Source organism: Acinonyx jubatus, chromosome B1 (assembly GCF_027475565.1).
Source record: "Acinonyx jubatus isolate Ajub_Pintada_27869175 chromosome B1, VMU_Ajub_asm_v1.0, whole genome shotgun sequence".
Classification (NCBI taxonomy): Eukaryota; Metazoa; Chordata; class Mammalia; order Carnivora; family Felidae; genus Acinonyx; species Acinonyx jubatus.
This window is the reverse complement of record NC_069382.1, coordinates 102,957,471-102,973,435: the sequence shown is the minus strand read 5'-3', so window position 1 is coordinate 102,973,435 and position 15,965 is coordinate 102,957,471. Positions and strand designations below refer to the sequence as shown.

The 15,965-nt window shown below is 40.9% G+C and overlaps 1 protein-coding gene across 2 annotated transcripts in view; it reads right to left on the bottom strand.

Annotated features, from left to right (window-relative positions):
- The window catches only part of PRSS12 (serine protease 12), a 76,670-nt gene extending 75,847 nt beyond the window's left edge, over nt 1-823 (bottom strand). For both annotated transcript variants that reach the window (XM_027063474.2, XM_053217008.1), the window contains exons 1-2: nt 685-823; nt 19-577 (exon numbers count right to left, since the gene is read on the bottom strand). In XM_027063474.2, the coding sequence (XP_026919275.1) occupies nt 19-529 (511 nt within the window). In that variant the 5' untranslated portion in view covers nt 530-577; nt 685-823. The remainder of the gene's footprint in view (nt 1-18; nt 578-684) is intronic.
- Nucleotides 824-15,965: the final 15,142 nt, after the last annotated feature.

Sequence of the window (15,965 nt, the reverse complement as noted above, 5' to 3'; positions counted from 1 at the left end):
TGCCCCGGGGTCACTCACCGTGTCTGCAGTCGCAGTAGCCCCAGTCCACCTTGCCGTGGGCGTTCCCATAGAAGCACCAGGGTCTGCCCGCGCCGTCCGGGCTCCGGCAGAAGTTGTGGCGCTGCCCTCGCAGCTGAGCCCAGCTCGCCGGGGGCGACCGTTCGAGGAAGGGTGGCACCTCTGCCCAGAGCAGACACGGGGCGCCGAAGTCCGTCACGTTGACCCAGGGCTCGCCGGCCGGGCAGTCCCCGGGGTGTGGCCCGGGCGTGCGCCCGGCATGGAGGGCGTGCAGGCGCTGGGCATGGAGCGCGGGCGGGGGGCGCGGGACGCGCGGGACGCGCGGGAGAGAGGGCGACGGAGGCGTCCTCTGTTGCCGCTGCTGGGTGGGAAGGTAGTAAGGGTGCGGGGGACCCGGAGGGAGCGAATGGCGATAACGGTGGTGGAGGGGATACCCGAGGACTAGATCAAAGCCGACCACTTCGGGGAGCGCCCCTAAAACCAGAGCTACCACGAAGCGGGCGAGCGTCATGGTGCCAGAGCAGCAGGGTTTGGTCCATGCTCCCCCGCTCCTCCGGTTCTGAAGGGAAGGAGGGGAGGGGGCGGAGGCGGGGCTGCAGCGTCCCTCGAATCCCCCACTCGAGTCCCCTCCCGCCCCCCGCGTGCCGACCGCCTTTCCCTCCCCACCTCGCCTCCCGCCACGGGTCCCGCGAAGCGCCTCCGCTCCTGCCCCTCGGAAGCGACAGTGGACCGTGAAATTTTGAGCTCGCTGAGACCAGGCTAGTGCAGAAGACTCGCAAAGAGAAGGCGTGGACTCCGCCGGGAGTGGTGGGGCCTGAGCCCCAGGTAGCCAGCGGTGGCTAGAGCCCGGGAACTCTGCCCCCTGGCTGCGGGCGCGGGACGCGCAGTCTCGCCCCGGAGCCGGACCTCTCCGCTTGGCCCCTACCGGGCTCCCGGCTGTCGCCGTCCGGGCCAGACCAGCTGCTGGCACCGCCACAGCCTCGCTGTGCCGGAGCCAAGCCCGAGGGTGCCAATGCGGGGGAAGGTCTTGGCTGCCCCTGGCCGGCAAGCAACACGACCAGAGCCCCGCGTCTGGCGGCTCCCAAGCTTGGCACCAGTCCCTGTAGCCGTCTCTCCTCCACCCCCATGCCCCCATGCCCTTGTCTAGTTTTACTGGTTTTGAAATCTTCAGAAGAGAAGTGTGGATGGATTTAGCTACAACTCTCCCCTGACAAGTCCCAGTATAAAAGTTAACAAAGCACGAGGAATGTTGAAGACATTTTACTGAAGTGTGAGCTCCTCAAGGACAAGACCACGTTTGATTTAGCCTTATATCCCGGTGCTTAACACTGTGCCCAACACTTATTAGACTCCAATAAACATTTGTTGAAATTAAATTCCTGAACTGACCCAGGGAAAGGAGCTTGAGCCTTTCTACTTCCTGCCTCCCACTTTCCACCGGGTGCCCTGGACAACACCAGTTGTTTGGTTATTACTGGGATTCAGTGAGGCCCTCTTAATACCAAATTTCCTTTCTAACCAGAGAAGACTTCATCCGTCCGGGTCTCCATCCTATCCAAAAGTCCATCCCTCTAACACCTGCCTCGTTTTTACAGGCCAAGGGACTTAAGCCTACACATTTGCCTCTCCAAAGTGGCCCCACTGCTGGCAATTTTGAAGCTGCAGTATTGGCTTGGCCTGACCTTAGTAGAGCCTTTCAACAGCCCCTCTCCCCCTCCCCAAAGAAGTTGGCTTGGAATTTTTTTTTTTTTTTTTAATTACTGGAGCTGGATATTTTAGTTTCAGTTGTTCCTGACCATGCCACTGAAGTTAAAAAAGGAACAGGAAGGCCAAAGAGATGGTAATATTTTACTTTCTGGTAACCATTTGCAGGACCATATTGCCCCATAATATAATGTACCTCGAAGAAAATGTGAGCGTAACTTAAACATTTATTGTTAAAACCTAGGTTTCAATTAGAAACTGATTTAATTCCCCAACCTCGCTCAAATAATCCATTTTAACTTTCATGAATCATTTTATTGATTTTTTTTCTCCACTACTATTTAACAAAATATTTGATTTCATTTCACAATGAATTGGGTAAAAAGAATCTTAGGAATCCCAGACTGTATTTGTCAAATCTTTATTCAAAATGTTTTCAGGGGCGCCTGGGCAGGTCAGTCTGTTAAGACTCTTGATTGCTGCTCAGGTCATGATCTCATGGTTCATGAAACTGAGCCCTGTGTCAGGCTCTGTGCTGACAGAATGGAGCCTGCTTGGGACTCTCTCCCTCTCTCTCTCTCTCTCTCTCTCTCTCTCTCTCTCTCTCTCCCCCTCCCACTGCTTGCTCTCTATCTCTCAAAATAAATAAATAAACAATTTTTAAAAAGATGTTGTTATCCAAGATGCTTTTATGCATTATTTTGGTTTTTTTTACTGATACTTTCCTGGCTCCAAAAGCATAGTTAAAATAGTACTTGTGAAAGAGAGTGAAAGATGAAATAGCTCTCTGGAAGAGTTTGATTTACTTATTTAGGGTTCACCAATCACAGATTCTTGATATAATAGGGGACAATTCTAATAGGAGTTGTCCACCTGTTTCTCCACCTTCTGCCACCCAATTGGGCACGGAAAGCTCATTGTGGGATTCTGGCTGGCCTGCTTAGATCCTGCCGCACTCCCTCACCTATGTGGCTCCTCCACCAATTGTTTTCACACTTTGTGGGGGGTCTACTGGCAAACCTAGTTCTCACACATTTGTGTACCTTGAAGAGAGGGAAATAATGAAAGAGAAGAGAGTAAAAGGGAAGATTGTTGGAACTCAATTCCAGAGAGGAGAGATGCTTGGGCAGGCTGGCCTCTCCTCCAGCTCCCTGTATGACTTAAGAGGAGCTTGAGATTTCCCAAGGCCTACTTACATTTAACAGATTACAAAGCTGACATGTACAAAGTGGACTTACCCACAGAAAATTCCACATCTGGATTTAATCATCTACATTTTGAAATATCTTTCCTACACAATAAACTGGCATTCAGGCAGTTGGACTGTGAATTTAGGGGCCTCCATTTGGGCTTTGTCCTCTATTTTACAGGCAAAGTATGACCTAAACAGACCTGTGCTCTACATATTACTTCCCTCTTCTGCTAATATCTTCCTTTTCTCTCTTCTGTCATTCCTCTTTGCTGCTACCAACATGCAGATGTTTAGGATTTCCAATTCCCAATCCAATCCCTGAAATGCATTTCTTTCTCCCACCTCTACCACAGCACAGTGTGTGTTTGTGGGGAGGAGGGGTGTTTGCAAGGAGAAATTCTCTCCTTCTGCCTGGATTAGGCACTACCTAGCCACAGCACCCTCTTCAGATTCTCATTACCTCTATCAAAGCCAAAGGAAAGGGGGAGGCAACTCCATCTGGTAACAACTACAAAAACTCCACTGCTGATATTTTTTTTTTCCTGTCTTGCAATCCCTTCAGCAGAAACAAAGGAGCAACGAAAAGGAACTGACAGAAACAAGTATTTGACACCTTGCAGGCATTCCCTACCACAACACTTAGGAGGCCCCAGGAGGTCCCCATAATACCCCTTGTCAGTTCTGCCACCTCACTGATTTCAGTCCCCAGAGTTCCACTACCCACAGCCTCAAGGCCTAAAACCTAGAAGAGTGAACAGGGGAGTCTGCCTGCTCGTATCACAGCAGGAAGGGTGGGCAGTCTTGAGGGGTAGGGGTGGGATACATGTATATCTGCATATCTGTATTTCCTATGCCAACTATATTTTATGTATATAACATTTGGTTTTATGGTTGTTTAGGAGATGATTTTACTGCACATATGTGACGGGTTGAAGAGCTCTTGTGTTGTTCTATTTGGAAATACAACCACTATGCATATTATTTTTACAGACTTCCAAAAACCAGTATGCAAAATAACTTTTGGAAAAGTTCATTTGCAATTTGGGTACTGCCTGTATTGGAAAAGCTAGGAGTTTTTGAACTTACAGCATAAAATCAGCATTTACTTGTACAATACCAAGTGCAAGAAATGTGTTAAAAGAACACTGAGCATTGCTCTTTCATATAAAAGGGGGGCGGGGATCAAATATGAAAGCCTGTGTAGGAACTGTGGGAGATTTGAAATTATAAGACATTATCAGGCTGATCTTTTAAAAATATTTTATGTTTAGTAATCTCTACACTCAGCATGGGGCTTGAACTCACAACCCCAAGATTAAGAGCCGCATGCTCCACTGACTGAGCCAGCCAGGCACCCCAAAATTTTTATTTATTTTTTAATGTTTATTTATTTTGAGAGAGAGAGAGAGCCCGAGTGAAGCAGGGGCAGGGAGAGAGAAGAATCCCTTCATGCTATCAGTGCAAAGCCCAACTCGGGGCTTGATCTCACGAACCATGAGATCATGAGCTGAACTGAAATCAAGAGTTGTAAGCTTAACCAACTGAGCCATTCAGGCACCTCTGATTTATTTTTTAAAATTTATCTAACCTTGGTATAAAATTTATCTAACCTTGGTATAAAAACCCTATATGGAAACTAATTCTATGGATTCATTTTCAGGACTACTCAAATAATACACACTAGTAGATAAGGAATATATATATATATATATATATATATACATATATATATACATATATATATATATATATATATATATATATATATATATATATATATATAGCATGAATTTCATATATATCTCAAAAAAATAGTTCCTTCAGCCTTGGAATCAAACTGATGCTCAGTCTGGCTCTAGCTCTAACTGGAGGATCTTAGATGAGTTCCCTTACTTCCCTAAGCCAAAGGCTTGACAAAAGGGACAGTAATGGTACTTGCATGATAAATCCCTGTGTGGAATAATTGAGATAATGCACATCAACTGTTGAACACAGTACTCAATAAATGCCAACTATAGTGTGGTAGTATATTATCAGTAACTGCCTTTGAATTCTTAACCCCTCAAATTTAGCCACCCCATGAAAACCTGTGAACAAAGCAGGAAAATTTGTTCAGAGCTCCCGTCCCACCAAGCTTGTGTCTCTTAGTATACCTCAGTAATTCCTCTCTTGGATCAGGGACAATCACGAGGCTGCTCTAAGCTCCACTCGAGAGTTTGTCCTCTCAGAGGTCTCTCTACCTCTCAACAAGTTTGATCCCCAAAAGTCAATGAAACACTAAGTATTTTGGGTTAAAACACTCTTCCTGAGGAGTTTGCCAAAGTACGAGTGATTTTCAATTCCTCAGTTGCAAGTGGGAATAAACAGATTGGAAGAAAAGCAACACTAGAACTACTCGTGAGTGATCTGGGAATCACAAAACCCAGTGCTGAAAAAGACTTAGCGCTCCAATTTTCTGTCAAATGCAGAAATCTTTGCCCAAAACCTCCTGATGAGTGGACTTCCAGCTATTTCTTGAAAACTACTGATGGGGCAAATTCTTACTTGGGAGCCAGTATACTCCATCTGTAGAAAGTCCAAATTGTTGGAAAAATCTCTGCTATTGAGCCAGAAACCTACTTCACCTAGCTGTGATTCTGTTTCTGTTCTACTGATTTAGTATTAGACCTGGGTTCAAGTCCCTATTAAGTTTTTTGTTTCTTGGCCTCCAGGGGGCACTAAAGACTCTCCCCCACTTCTCTTAAAGGACCTTCAAGATAGAGATTTGCTGAAGGGGCAGATCGAAGAATAGTAATTAGTATACACTACTAGAGTCCTATTATCATTTAAGATGTAAATACATCTGTATTCACATAAATAATCAATGCCCTATTTTCCTTCCTTATGCTTAGTGATTTTCCTCACTTCATCTTTGGATTCTTAACCATAATGTTGAGATTTGATTATGGGTTGAGGTTGAAAGGGAGAGACCAAAACTGGTTACCTGTTTGGCCTAGCTACTAGGAAAATATTTGGGGGTTTGGGGTCAAACGCCAGCTAATTGTAAAGGGCCTGCATTTGCCTGGTTTGTCCTCAATGCAAAAATGTCCTCTGGGGAATGAACTGCCTGAGGCAATGCATGTGGGTAGGGGTGGAGATAGGAAAAAGGGATCCTGGCTCCTAGTCATCCATCATTCACTACTAACCTTTCTAAATACAGTTTGCTTCTCTGTGATATAGAGAGAACAATTCCACTGAACAAAGTTGTGAGAATTAGAAACAGTTTGTTAAGTGCTGGACAATGAGCAAATGACTAACATTTGAGTGTGTGAAGACAATTATCAGGACCCTCTTCTTTCTTCTAGCAGCCAAAATGGCAGGCAATAAACAGTCACTGAACAAATGAGACCTTCAGATAAAATGCAAATGAGCTTATAAATTTTTTTATAATATGGTAGCATGGTGACTACAAGAGAGATCACAAACCAGCAGCCAGCAAGATGGATGTGCCATCCAGATATATTTTATTTGGTACAGAATCATTTTAAAATTAATTTTCATGCATTTTAAAAATCAGTCGTTTGGGGTGCCTGGGTGGCTCAGTCGGTTAAGCATCCGACTTCGGCTCAGGTCATGATCTTGCGGTCTGTGAGTTCGAGCCCCACATCGGGCTCTGTGCTGACAGCTCAGAGCCTGGAGCCTGTTTCCGATTCTGTGTCTCCCTCTCTCTGACCCTCCCCCGTTCATGCTCTGTCTCTCTCTGTCTCAAAAATAAATAAACGTTAAAAAATAATTTTTTTTAAATAAATAAACAAACGTTAAAACAAAATGTTTAAAAATCAGTCGTTTATCCATAAAATTATGGATCACCAGCTTCCCTAGTGTATCTGTTAGAATGCTTTTGGCTTCAAGTAAAAGAAACCTCAAATCCAACTGCCATAAAAGAAGGCATTTTAACAGATTTTATGACATCTTACAATAGGAAATACCAATTTCTCCAGGGTTGATGGCTTCAGTGCCTTGCTGTGTCCTTGAAGCCCTAGGCTCTTTATCTCTCTGCTTGTTCATCTTCGTGTTGGCTGCATCTTAAACTCTCAACAAATAACAAGATGTTACAACTAGATAGAAAGAGAAAAGGCTTGTTCTTTCTGTGCCTCTTTTCCTGAAGCAAAGAAATCTTTCCCAGAAGCTTCCTAAGAGATTTCTCCTCACACTCTTTTTATTACTAGATCACATGCCCATTCTTGAGCTGGCAGATAAGATAAACTTACTGTGATTAGCCTGGTCGAACTATCTGGAGTGTAATGGGTGCTTGGGAAGAGACTGAGCTATATATACTATACCTTGAAAAATGAAAAGATCTAGCAACATGGCAACCTAAATTCCCACAATTCCCAACAAATATCTATAGCTGTCTCCATCCTCAGGCCTTGGGAACAGTCTTCAGTTTGTCATGGCCACGACCTGCCCGGATTTTCTAAGCATTTATGTTTATTACATTTAGTTTATACTTTGTTATTTGGCAGAAATTTCATGCTATAAACTATGATGTTTCACAGGCATTTCAGCTGACAGATTCTGGTGACTAATGAATGGGCAATTGTTCAGTATCTATAGCAAGGTAACACATTTTTTGTCCCATAACTTAGCAGCTTAAAAACAATAAGCATTTATTATTATCTCGCAGAGTTTCTGAAAATCAGGAATCTGAGATTGGGTAAGCAGGGTGGTTCTGGTTCAAGGTCTCTCATGAAGTTACAGGCAAGATGTGGATGGGACTATAATCATCTGAAGGCTTACTAGCCTAGAGGATTGGCTTCCAAGCTCACTCATGAAACTGTTGGCTGAACGCCTCAGTTCCTTACATATGAACTTCTCCATAGGGCCACTCACAACATGGCACTGGCTTACCCTAGTGCCAGTGACCCAAGAGAGCAAGAAAATGACCAAGACAGAGGCTGCAAAGACTTTTATGATCTAATCTCAGAAGCGACACATATTATATCGTTCACGTAGTAAACTAACCCCAGTACAGTGTGGGAGGCAACTACACAAGAGTGTGAATTCTGGGAGGTGGGGTCATTGGGTATCATCTCTAAGGCTGGTTACCATAGTTATATTCTGCAAAATTGCTCTAACAGAAAATTTAAACCGATACTGTATTTGTAGGGTGGCTCTATGTATTTTACAAGTACTAAATATCTTAGGGAGTGCATTGTCGATTAAACAAATGTTTTACATAAAATACAGGGTCAGCTGCAAACAAAAGTGTCTGAGTTTCCCCACAATTGCATCTCCCATGCTACTTTATGAGCAAATTCATTCTCGTTCCTCATCTGGTTGCAAGAAAATAAAAGATTTTATCAATGAGTTCAAGTATCCAGCCTCCGAGTAAAAAGACTCCCAAGTGTACTAGCTACCTGATTAAGACTACCTGTGTCAACCAGTCCAGAGTTATTAACATTTTAATGGGACAAAAGAATGCATGGAATGGACAAAGGAATTATGGGATTTCAGATATCCCTGAACTAAGTCCAGGAGAGCAGTAATTTGGATAAGGAACATGCCTTTTGAAACTGTGTCATTTGTAAGGCTGTCCATATTAGAATACATACAAAGAAACATAAAGCAAAACACAAATAGCCATGGTTTAATTTGATGAGAAGACTATAATCCTTTTCAGTTAAATTGTATTCACTATCTATAAAACAAACAAATCCCAGCTTTTGTAATGCAATAAAGTTTCTTGTTCAAGAAATTAAGCTACATGGGGGTGCCTGGGTGGCTCAGTTGGTTAAGCGTCCGATTTCAGCTCAGGTCATGATCTCACAGTCTGTGAGTTCGAGCCCCGCATCAGGCCCTGTGCTGACAGCTTGGAGCCTGGAGCCTGCTTCTGATTCTGTGTCTCCCTCTTTCTCTGCCCCTCCCCTGCTTATGCTCTGTTTCTCTCACTCTCAAAAATGAATAAATGTTAAAAAAAAAAAAAATTTTTTAAAGAAATTAAGCTACACGCATTTCTGTTGTTTTCTATACACCCTCATCTGAACAAAAAACTCAAGGCATCAATAGGCCTATATTTATGCATAATGCTGCTGTAACAACTAGAAACAAAATTTGCTGGTAGAGCTGAAACTGAAATCAGAAAGAATTTTTTTCCCTCTCCTTTCATAAAACAGTTATATTGTGAAGGACATATGCCTTCATTTTTGAACTGAAAGATAGATACAGTTTTGAAACAGAGACTCATTGGCAGTATTTATAGCTAAGTTATGTAATAAAACCAACTCAGGGCATTAAAAATATGACGTTACTCCAGACTTGTCTTTATTTTTAGAAGGCTTAGAAACTTCTACCCAGTGTAGAAAGGCTCTACATATGACTCAATGTTCTTTGCTATCAAATGGTCATTAGAAAGATGAAACATGGCCCGTCAGTCAACACGCAAAACAATACTTGGCACGTAGCATCACTTATGTTGGAGCTCACAGCTGAGTCTAAGCAGAGACAACTTTATGAAGATCTAAGATCCTAAAATAAGAAATATTAACTAGGAAGGTTTTGTTCTGTGATGGAATGGCTGTTAATGCAATGCGTATGTCTTGTGGAATGCCTGTCTTCAGAAATATTTTAAGTAAATTATTTCAAAAAATCAAAAATAACTTTGAATGATGTTAACCTTTGGAACATAACTAGCTCAACAGGGCATATAATGATTAAAGCAGAAGGAGGAAACCTTCCAGAAACAGACCTTTTGAAGTGAAGAGTTTAAAATGTTTAAACATTGAAAACCAACAAAAAAACCTGCACAATAACATCAGTTTTAAGAAGATAAGCAATGCCATGATTTCCAGTTTTTATCGTAATATGTAATAGTTTTTGAAAGCTATGATTTTGTACCTTATAGTTTTCTATAGTCTTTTTACTCTCAAAAGGTGTTTGATAAAGATTCAGAAAGAGAGCACAAAGAGTAAAAAATACCTTTAATGTACACTCATTTAGTAACATCCGATCAATCACTTAAAGACATATTGACTGCTTCATAATGAAGGATAATTCTTCCCCAGTGGTTGGATGAATTTGTGTTGGTTGTAAGTAGCACCTTGAGTGAGGTATTAGATATTATTCATTTCTGGATCTTCACTATCTAGTACAAGCTTCTCAATAAATATTTTCCACTGACTACCTCCAGTCTCTTACCTAGTTCTCTTAGTGGTCAATGGCTTACCTTTATGATATGGCTGGTTGGAGTTAAATATATGAAACACAGTGGAATGCAGAGGGTTTTGTGGTTTTCCCCCCACAAATTTGATAATTTTTATGAGAAATGTTAATAAAAACAAAGAAAATTTACTTTGTTTAGAATATTTTATTTTGCTACAAATATGCATTTTCCTGTTACATTTTAACTCCCTCACAAGATGAAATGGAACAATAATTCTACAGGGATTATAACCTATACAATTTAAAATTGTCTGGAGGGGCACCTGGGTGGCTCAGTCAGTTCAGCATTGGACTCTTGATTTTTGCTCAGGTCATCATCTCACATTTATGAGATAAGGTCCCACATCAGGCTCTGTGCTGGCAGTGCAGGGCCTGCTTGGGATTCTCTCTCCCCCCTCTGTGCCCCTCCCCCACTCTTTCTCTCGCTCAAAACAAATAAATAACCACTAAAAAAATAAAATAAAATTGTCTGGAGATGCATTTGGGGCAATTTCAACACCTTTTTAAAAAGTGCTTTTTGTGAGGAGAATAAGTCATACAAATGGAAAATCATCAGGGAACTTATACAATCACAATGCATTTCTCTCTTATGAATGTAGAGAATTCTGAGATTTCACTATTTTTATTTTTGTTTTTATTATTCTTTTTAATATTTACTTATTCTTGAGGGAGAGAGACAGAGTGCAAGCAAAGGAGAGGCAGAAAGAGGGAGACACAGAATCTGAAACAAGCTCCAGGCTCCGAGCTGTCAGCACAGAGCCCAACATGGGGCTCGAACTCATGAGCCATGAGATCATGACCTGAACCAAAGCCAGATGCCTAACCAACTGAGCCACCCAGGCACCTCAAGATTTCACTGTCTTTATACACCTTCACTATAGCCCACTGTAGCTCATGAAGCTGCGAGATTGTAAATAGTCTTACAAATAATTTTGAATGAAAAGTAAATTATTATGTTTAAATCAGCAAAAATGAACAAATGCTATGTTCAGGAAAAACAAATAAATCGATCCAAGATTTTTGGAAGTTATAAAGTTGAAAAAAGATGTTATTAACAACATTGCTATATTTAAAAAAGAAAGAAATGGCATTAATAATGGAAAACCTCTCATTCTACCTCTCAAAGGAAAACCCTCATTCTCTACACTTGATTATTCATAAACCTAGGTAACTTTAAAGGGGTTGAGAATTTTTATGGTTGCTTGCTTTTTATTTGCCAGTAATGGAGCCATGACTTTTCTCTTTTTGTTTACCTCCTTATCTACCATGATGTGCTCTAAACTGAACAATGTTGCAAATGCCAAATCAAACTTTAGATAACCTAACACAGGAGCAAACTATAAGAAAGAGTTATAAATAATAAACCTGATATGTAAATATCAGATTTTAAAATACATCTTTATTTTTTCTGATTTGTCAGCTAGTTGAACTCTAGCTCATTTTCAAAGCTTACTTTAGCAGCGTAAAACATTTTTTTTAATTAAAAAAAATTATTTTTTACATTTATTTACTGTCGAGAGACAGAGTGAGACAAAGCACAAGCGGGGTAGGGACAGAGAAAGAAGGAGACACAGAATCTGAAGCAGGCTTCAGGCTCCGAGCAAGAATTCAGCACAGAGCCCGACGCGGGGCTAGAACCCATGAACCGTGATATCATGGCCTGAGCTTGAGTCGGTCACTTAACCAACTGAGCCACTCAGGCACCCCAGCAACATAAAATTTATAACAGGGGAAGAGTCAAAGTACTATCTTGACAATTTAGGCAATAATAAGGGTTGATATTTATTGAACACATTCTGTTCAAGTTCCTGCACTAACCACACTATCAATCATTTATTTTATATATATTAACGCTTTCCATATTCTGTAATATAGCTGTTATTATCCTACTGAAAAAAGAAAAGAAAATGGAGGCATAGAGGGTTTCATCACCTTGCCCAAATCTACACAGGCACTAAGTGACTAGCATGAGACGCCTCAGCAGGCCTGTAACCACTACATTATAGAACAGAAAATAAGTTTTATTTTTAAGTGACTTCTCCTAATTGTTATCTTCAACTGTAAGTTTCAGTACATACATTCAATTCACCATTTCGCAAAGGCAAAGGCAAAGATCCTGGTAGACCTCACTAACCTGCGAAGCTGTGTAAAGCTGACAGCTACAGTCAGGCTCTAGTGACTGTAGCTATGCAGCCATACAACTCAGAAAAGCAGATCTGAGGGACTTGAATTCTTCGGGCCTAGTGACTGAGTTTATCAGGCAGGTTTCCACACTTGAGCACCAGCTGAATATATATACGGTATATGGCCTGTTGAAAAGAGGGACCACTACCTGCCACTGAGCTGAACACCTGACCTGGTTATGATTTTTGTCACATAGTTCCAATGGCTAGTTCTAATGGCAGAAGTTGGCACTTATCAACACAGCCTCTGGCCTCAGGATAGCTTGGGTTCAAATTCATCTCAGCAGCCTGATATCAATTTGATCATTTGGGCAAGTTACATAACCTCTCTAAGTGTCCTAAAATTATTATGAGAATTAAGTGGGATAATTTTTGTACAGCACTTACTTGGGACCTGGCTTGTTTGTTTGTTTGTTTGTTTGAGGGGGGATCAAAACAGTATTAATTAAAGAGAAATTGAGGAGGGTTTAGTTCATAAATTATTATTATTGAAAATAATAAATGGCTATTTGAAAACTGCTGGCCACTAACAGAAACACTTTCAAAGAAATTCTGCATTTATTATGCCATATGATGCAATGCAGTTATTAAGGGTTAAGCTGTTCACCCTGACTCTGCTTCTTACTACTCAAGTGGCATCAGGCAAGTTGCTTACTTGTAACTTTTAGCTCAGTTTACTCATGTATAAAATGAGGATAATTCTAATACCTATCTCAGAGATGATCATTGTTTGATGATTAAATAAACTAACACAATAACAACATGGTACCTGGCATATAGTAAGTTCTGGATAAATGATGGCTATTGGCATTATTTACTATTATTATTATTATTAATAAAAAAACAAGTACAGAATAAGAAATCTCAAGTTCTGGTGAGGGGAGATGAAAAGAATATTGGCTTTTCTTTACCACTTTTAACTGAATATGGCCACTCACTAGGTCACTAGGCTGTCTTTTAAGAAAGGGGCAGGAGATGTTCTGGTGTGGTTTATGAAACCACAAGTTCACTAACAAACTTGGCCTGCTTAGGAGCTGGGTAAACACTAGGTTCTCTGGCCTCAACTCATTGATATGCTCATTAAGAGCAAGCATAACAATTTTCTGCCAAAGGAAAATATTCATCCATTAACATAAATGTTACCTGAAAGAGCTCCAATCTATCTGTGCTTACTGTCTTGTTAAGAAAGGAAAAACAAAGATTGCTTGTTTCTGAACATTTTAAGATACTCACTCTAGGCTTCTGCATGAATTCCTGGGTATTAACACCAAAGGAATTAAACTCCCTTTGCTCAACCCTGGATGGATAACGCTTTCAATGCTTCCTTGCAGGGTATAGTTAGCTGCAAACTATTTTATCCCCACCCCCCTTCCTGGGCCTCCTTCATCACAAACACTCTTTGAAAAGTATCTCTATCCTAGTTTCCGCTAGTTAACTTTATCAATGGAAGAAGGGAGTGTTACAATTAATGTGACCATTGATAAGCTGAATTACTAATTTTTTCCTAACATTAGTAATTAAAATTGTTCTTTGTATTGTCACCATTCCATCTAAATAAGGGGATACTATGCTGTCTGGTGGACAGCACATAGATTGATGACCAATGGTCATTATGTCCAATTCTATGCAGCCATGTGACAGCTCAGATCTTTGCTAGCTCCTCTCTGAGTTACAACTGTGGTAACAACATCACCGCAGAGTGATATTGTGCAGAGACATGAAAAGTGCTGCGTGGACTATTTCATTGGCACTCTACAGATGGTATGTCTTATGCTCCACTTTTTTTCACCTTTGTAAATTTTGGGGTTTCTTTTTTAATGTTTAATTATTTTTGAAAGAGAGACAGAGCATGAGTAGGGGAGAGGCAAAGAGAGAAGGAGACACAGAATCTGAAGCAGGCTCCAGGCTCTGAGCTCCAGCCCCCTGACGCAGGGCTCAAACCCAAGGACTGTGAGATCGTGACCTGAGACGAAGTCTGATGCTTAACCAACTAAGCCACCCAGGCACCCCCATTTTTTCCTGTTTGTATAAGCTCAATGTTTGCTCAATATTATTAGAAGTCTCATGGTTTTTTCCCTACCAAATCACGTGTCAAGAAACATTTTCATAAACAGTTCAGGAAAAGTCGTTTGAAGCCCGTTGAGAACACACTAACTTAAAAACAAACAAACAAAACCAAAAAACAAAAACCCCTCACCCAGTGTGTTTTTGGAGTTCTGAAGTTTAGTAAATACTATGTACTTAACTAAAATCTTAGCTTCTTTGGGAAAGAAATGAACTTTGTCTTTTAGATTGGTAGACAAAGGAATTAAAATTTTTTTAATGCTTATTTATTTATTTTGAGAGAGAGCATGAGCAGGAGAGGGGCAGAGAGAGAGGGAGAGAGAGAATCCCAAGCAGGCACCACACTGTCAGTGCAGAGCCTGACACAGGGTTCAAGCTCACGAACCTGAGAACTGAGCTGAGACCAGATCAAGCCTGACATTTAACTGACTGAATTATGCATTGGTACTTTTTTTGCTTCTCACACAGGAATTTTACATTTTTAAAAAATTTATTAAAAATATAAAACAGGCCATTGAATTTTATATTAGGTAGTGTGTGTGTGTATGTTTGTGTGTATATATATGTGTGTGTGTGTGTGTGTATGTATATATACACACAATGAATATTGTATACATGAATACAATGAATATATACATATGTATGTATATGTATACATATATGTGTGTGTGTATATATATATATATCTATATATATACACACACACACACAATGAAGAAATCAGTGGTCATCATCTCCATTTCCCTCTGGATTTCAAGTACTAACTGTGGCAAGTACAACATCATAGTTGGGGTGGATCACTGGGATTCCTAACCTACTGGCAAGAGCAGCAGTGAGGGTTTTGTTTTTTTTTTTTCTGGGGCACAAATCTCTAAATCGAACTTTACTGACATTGGGTGTCACCCAGGTTTTAGCTCTTATTTTCACTGTTATATGGGCTCTATACCCCAGCTACCCTCTTTTCTCCATATCAGCATAGAATAATGCTAGTTTAAGGGACTTTGGCCTTTTCTGATTCTTCCCCGGGCCACAGCTGTCCTCTACTTTAATTTTCCCTTTAAATTCTTTGTGATTAAAAGAAACTGTTTCTGTGTGGCCTACCATGATGACTTTGTCTTAGACATTTTGTCCTTTGTTTACTTTCTTTGGCTATGCTGTGTTTTTACTGTTGCTGTTTTTGTTGATTTTGTCCTTAAATTCATCAAGTTCATTGCTATTTCAGGCCTCTTACACTTGATGCTCCCTCTTCTAAGAATGCCCTTGCATGGGTCTTCACAGGGTCAACTCTTCATATCTTAGACCTCAATCAAATATCACCTCCACAGATAGGTCTCTCCATTCCTTACCTAAAACACCCATCATCAAACCTCCCCCCAAGTCACTCTCTGTCCCTTTAGACTTTTCTATTTTCTTCATAGTACTTACCACTATCTGAAATAATGTTTGCCTTTTACTATGTTTAATATCTGACTCCACACTCTGGATGGTAAGCTCCATTAGGGCAGGGATCTTGTCACTTTTGCTCTTTACAGAATCTCTGTTGTTTGGTACAAGGGCCATAGATATTTCACAAATGTTTCTCAAAGGAATAAATGAATGAGTGA